Here is a 4868-nt window from a genome sequence, read left to right as displayed (position 1 = left end):
GCAGCGGTTGCGCCGGCCAGCGAATCGGGAAGGTCGTCGTTTCCCTAGATAGAGGGGAGAGAGGGGTCGTTCTCGGGGAGGTACAAAAAAGGGGAGACGTTCGGGGAACTGCTGGAGGCTGTTTTTTTTTTTTTGCTTTTTCCCCTATAATGACGATGGGGGTGGGTTTCGGGGCGCTGCTGGACTTGCTCTTAGAACAGATGACATTGGCTCATTGCTCATGCTCTAGGAGATTATTTGGTATGGGAGGGGGGATGGCGCACCATCCAAGGAATCGTACCCCGAGCAAGAATGACCGCCCGTCCTGGCTTCTGCGCTGCATCCTCACTGTTCTCCGGGCCCACCCCCACAACGTCTGGCCACTGACAACCCTGCCCCGCGGAACTGACCCCCGCCCGTCACCGTCCGTCAAGCAGCAACGACGTGGCAAATAAACGGCCGCGCCTGCCAGCCGATGACAACCCACCCATCTCCACTGACACCTGTGCCCCAAACCACGGGCCCCTCGGACCACCACCACGCGGGCGGTGGGCCCGGGGTCACGAGGCGAAGGGGTGGATGGCAGTTGGGCTCAGCAGGCGCGAGCGCGAGGGGGCGCGCGCCGTCGCGGGCAAGTGGAAACCGCCTCCCCGATAAAACCCTGGCGCCCCTCCCCGCTCTCGCCTCCGCTCCCCTCCGCCCCGCGCACACGCCACGCATCGCCCTCCAAGAAAGAGTTCCGGCCAACCGCCCCGAGATCCCCATGGACGGAGGCGGCCACGGCGGCGCGCCCGACGACGCCGACGCGGCCTTCTTCTCGCGCCGCCGGTACCGCTGCTGCTGCTTCTCCGCGCCGTGGCAGTCGTCGTCCTCCTCCTCGCACGCCCGCCGCGCGGGGCCGACCACGACGGACGAGGAGTGGTGGCACCAGGTCGGGGAAGGGACGAGGGCGGGCGCGGAGCGGCGGCGGTGGTGGCGGCGCGGGGTGGACGCGCTGATGAAGGTGCGCGAGTGGTCGGAGCTGGTGGCCGGCCCGCGCTGGAAGACCTTCATCCGGCGGTTCCGCCGCGGGCACCACCGGCACGGGGCCGGCGCCGGCGCCGGCGGGGGGCGGAAGCTCAACTACGACGCGCTCAGCTACGCGCTCAACTTCGACGAGGGCCACGGCGCCACCCCGGAGGGCGCCCCGGGCGGCGAGCTCCCGGGGTACCCCGACTTCTCCGCCCGCTTCGCCGCGCCGCTGGGCTCCGCCAGGTCCTCCATGGACCTCGGCGGCCGCGACGCGCCCTCGCTGTTCCACCACCCGCTGCCGCAGCAGCCGCACACTCCCCCCGCCGCCGCCGCCGCGCGGGGCTGACGGCGCCGGCCAACCGATTCTTTTCTGCTGTAGTGGGGCGGCGGAGGCGATAAGGCGGGACGTCCCTTTCCTCCTGTTGGCCGCTGGTGGCGGTGGATGGTGTCCATAGGCTGCTGCTGGTGGTGGTGCTCCGGCAATTCTTTCATTTTCTTGTCTCGTTCGCCATTGTATAAAATCATACCATCACAGTAGACCTCAATTTTGTCGTAATAGTCACAGAATTTGTCCAGAAAGCTCATCCTCGCCTGTATCTATGATCACCATCTCCCTTCATCATGTATGAAACATATATTTGTAGATTCCTGTTATCATCATCTTCAGTAATGCTGCAGTCGATGATATTACAAATTAAGATTTCCTTTTTTTGTGCATGACACTTCCTACCTTTCATTCATTGCAAAGATATGGTTCGAATTTTAATAAGTGCAAAGATATTGCACAAAGAAATGCCACTAATATAGTAGATAGTCCAGCAACTTAGGGTGGCGCCTCTGCTAGCTTTCATCATTCCAAAGATATCACAAACAAGAAATGGCAAGTACTAACTACTAATATTGTCCTGCAACTTAATTAAGACCGCAAATCTGGCAGTGCATTGGATGCTCGGAAGATGCGGGGGAGGTCGCATGCATTGCAACCGCGTGTCCCGTCGGTGTCAATTCACTCGCCACCCGTGAGATGATGAGATCAGATTTTAATGTTGCCCACACGGTTCGTGCAATCACATCTGCATAGATGGTTGCATCAATCTGCACCTCATCATCAAGAATCAAATAGAGTATTGCCGCGGCTCAGCCTTCCGTTTTGTTAAAATCAAGTGCATGCTGGGTCTGGACGGCGACCTCCGCTTGTCGACTGGTGATTGCGAGGCCTGTTCGTTCGGCAGCTGGGTTGCGTGCCGTGTTCCTCTGTCTGGTCCAAAGCTAGTTGACCCTGGGTTTACCCCTCGTCGTAGCTCAACAAGTTACAGAAGAATTCGCCAAAAAGAAAAAAGAACAGTTGACAGACGATGCAGACAACTACGGATCTGAAGAATCAAATTACAGCATAAACGTAATATTCCTGCTGTTGATGTTAACACCCAGCCAATCCAGCCTCCTTGCTTAATTCCCCAATGGAGTCTTGACTCTTGAGTGGATTGAGTGACAACATGCACATGTACAATAATCTAGTGAATACATTATCATTCTAAGTTCAGCATGTTAATAGGCCCCTGTCCTGTACGAGACAGTAACAACTTTGGCACCAATATCACAGCAGAAAATATATATCCGTAGGAGTATTTCTTTGCTGACGAAACTCTTATATTTCAAACTGTTTTTTCTTCTTCTGCTAATTAGGTGAAGTCTGTGGGAACACTCAACATGCACCATATTGTTGTAAATTTTAAAGAAGAAGACACAAATACAACTGGCATTTCAACAATTTTCTAAGTCTTTGAACCAGCCAATTGGCTGTCTTTCTCCTCCTCAAGAAAACTCTTCTTCCTCCTCCCGTCGGTGCCACCACAGGTCTGTCCCACCTCCGATGGTCTTTGAGCTGTGGAGGCACTGGCGGAGGACCCCAGTGGGCAAGGTCTGGCCGCCGCCATACCTTGAATCACTACAGAATTTGTTTTTATACCTATGCTGCTACACACAAGTCACAAAAATCATTAGCACAGAGACGCGGTTGAGCCATGATACTGGTTGTCGTTCGCCAGACTGGATAATGGGCCACGCACCATGCAGACGCAGTTGGGCCAAGACGGCAAGATCTGATCGAGCCAGCGCCTGTACCAAACGTTGTATGGGCCAGCTCATCTAGAAATTTGCTTTTTTATTTGTTTTAGTTTCGTCTTTTTCTTAGGTTTTGTTTTTTGTTTTTCTCACTAATTACCTTTTTTGCATTGTTTGTTTGGTGGAAATGCACGAACATTTTATAAAAGTGTATGAACATAAATATAGACATGTATGAACGTATTATTCAAAAAATACAAACGTTTTATTAAGTTGTTGGCCCAGCCATTGCCTGGGTCTTCTAGACGTCATTTAAAGCTTCATTATCGGTATGTATTAGATTGTTGTTCTATTTAAATATGTTTACATTTTCATCGTATTTGGTTATTCTATAGAGGAACACATGAAAAAATTAATGTGCATAGTTAGTGTGTATTGCCTATTATGGTTTCGCATAAAAAAAACCTTAAGAGTCCGCCTCACCTTAATTTTTTTCCGTCCTCCGCCTCTGTGTGGAGGTCAGGTGGATCTCGACCCACCGCCGGCGGGATGGACCCGTTCTCGTTTTTGTTAGGTTCCATGGCTTGGTTGAGACTGTGTGGCGCGGTAACGATGTCCCTCAGTAGGAATAATGTCTTCCACGTCCGATCGATGTCCCGATGGTGCGTATAAGGTCGGGGGAGGACGTATGAAGTAAACTTGTGCATGGACAACCCGACCTGGCAGACAGAGCCCGAAAACCCGCCATTCAGGCCGGGCTCGTGCTCAACTTTTTAGCTTGAAGCCCGGCCCGAAAGCCCGAACTAAGACCGAAAGCCATTAAAGTAATTATTTTAATTTAAAAGTATGTCACTATTTAATATATCAGTATACCTACTTTTAAATTAGAATAGTTATTTTATTGAAAAAGTGCATTGTTAACAAGGTTCGGACCGGGTCAGCCAGTCTCGGGCTTGGGATTTTGACTTCGGGCTTTGACAAGCCTGGCCCGAAACCCAGCCCGGTCCGGGATTTGAGCAGGTGTAGTGTGAAAGTGTGTTTTCGTCGGTCGGTACTGGTCTTCGGTGCATCTATTTGGATCCGGGTTTTGTCCGACATTGTTCGTGCGGTTACAGGTTTGATCTTTTTAATCTACGACTCTCTTCATCGACGATGGTTGCTGCTCTGATGCACTGGCCCTTTGTGGCTTTAGCACAACGACTTTTCGACTGTCTACTAAACAAAGTTTTGTATGGCTCCGGTGAGGGAGACGGCGGTGCGTAGGTGGTCTGTGGACTGGTTGTATATTACCTCTAGTGTTCTCTGTCTTTCATGATTGATTCTGAATAAATAAGAAATTTCTCTCTCTCTCTCTCAAAAAAAGAACCAGCCAATTGGCCTAAAGTTGCCTGAATAGATGCTATTCGTGGATGGGCCATGAACGTTCCAACAAAAACTTGAGCTTCCGATCGTTCATTGGATGGCCTAAAGTACTACGTACTAGTATGTTTTTTCTTTAACGCCGGCCGAACAGCCAAGCTCTCCAATATAACTATCATTGGATGGATCATATAGCACTTGCTCGTAATATCGTATACTCATCACAAGACTATCATAGTATCATTTCAACTTTTCAAGGAGACGTTGACCCTCTGACAGCAAGAAGATAAAAGCCAATGAGACAGAAAAGGACCAGAACACCTATCATATCCTCGACACGATCGATCGGTCAATCATATCATAGCGAACCTCCAACCTTTCCTCTTGTCTGTTTCTATATCACGCATGAAGCTGGCCTGACGGACATGCTGAAACTAGCATCCACCACGTGGAGA

General features: G+C 51.3%; 1 protein-coding gene across 1 annotated transcript; it reads left to right on the top strand.

The window, feature by feature from the left end:
• Positions 1-454: 454 nt before the first annotated feature.
• On the top strand, positions 455-1688 carry LOC119333316. Its single transcript, XM_037606254.1, has one exon. It carries the CDS (start codon positions 455-457, stop codon positions 1334-1336), a length of 882 nt encoding a protein of 293 aa, XP_037462151.1. The 3' UTR covers positions 1337-1688.
• The last annotated feature ends 3180 nt before the right edge of the window (positions 1689-4868 follow it).

This window comes from Triticum dicoccoides, chromosome 7A (assembly GCF_002162155.2).
Source record: "Triticum dicoccoides isolate Atlit2015 ecotype Zavitan chromosome 7A, WEW_v2.0, whole genome shotgun sequence".
In the NCBI taxonomy this organism is placed as follows: domain Eukaryota; kingdom Viridiplantae; phylum Streptophyta; class Magnoliopsida; order Poales; family Poaceae; genus Triticum; species Triticum dicoccoides.
This window is presented reverse-complemented; position numbering and strand designations above follow the sequence as displayed.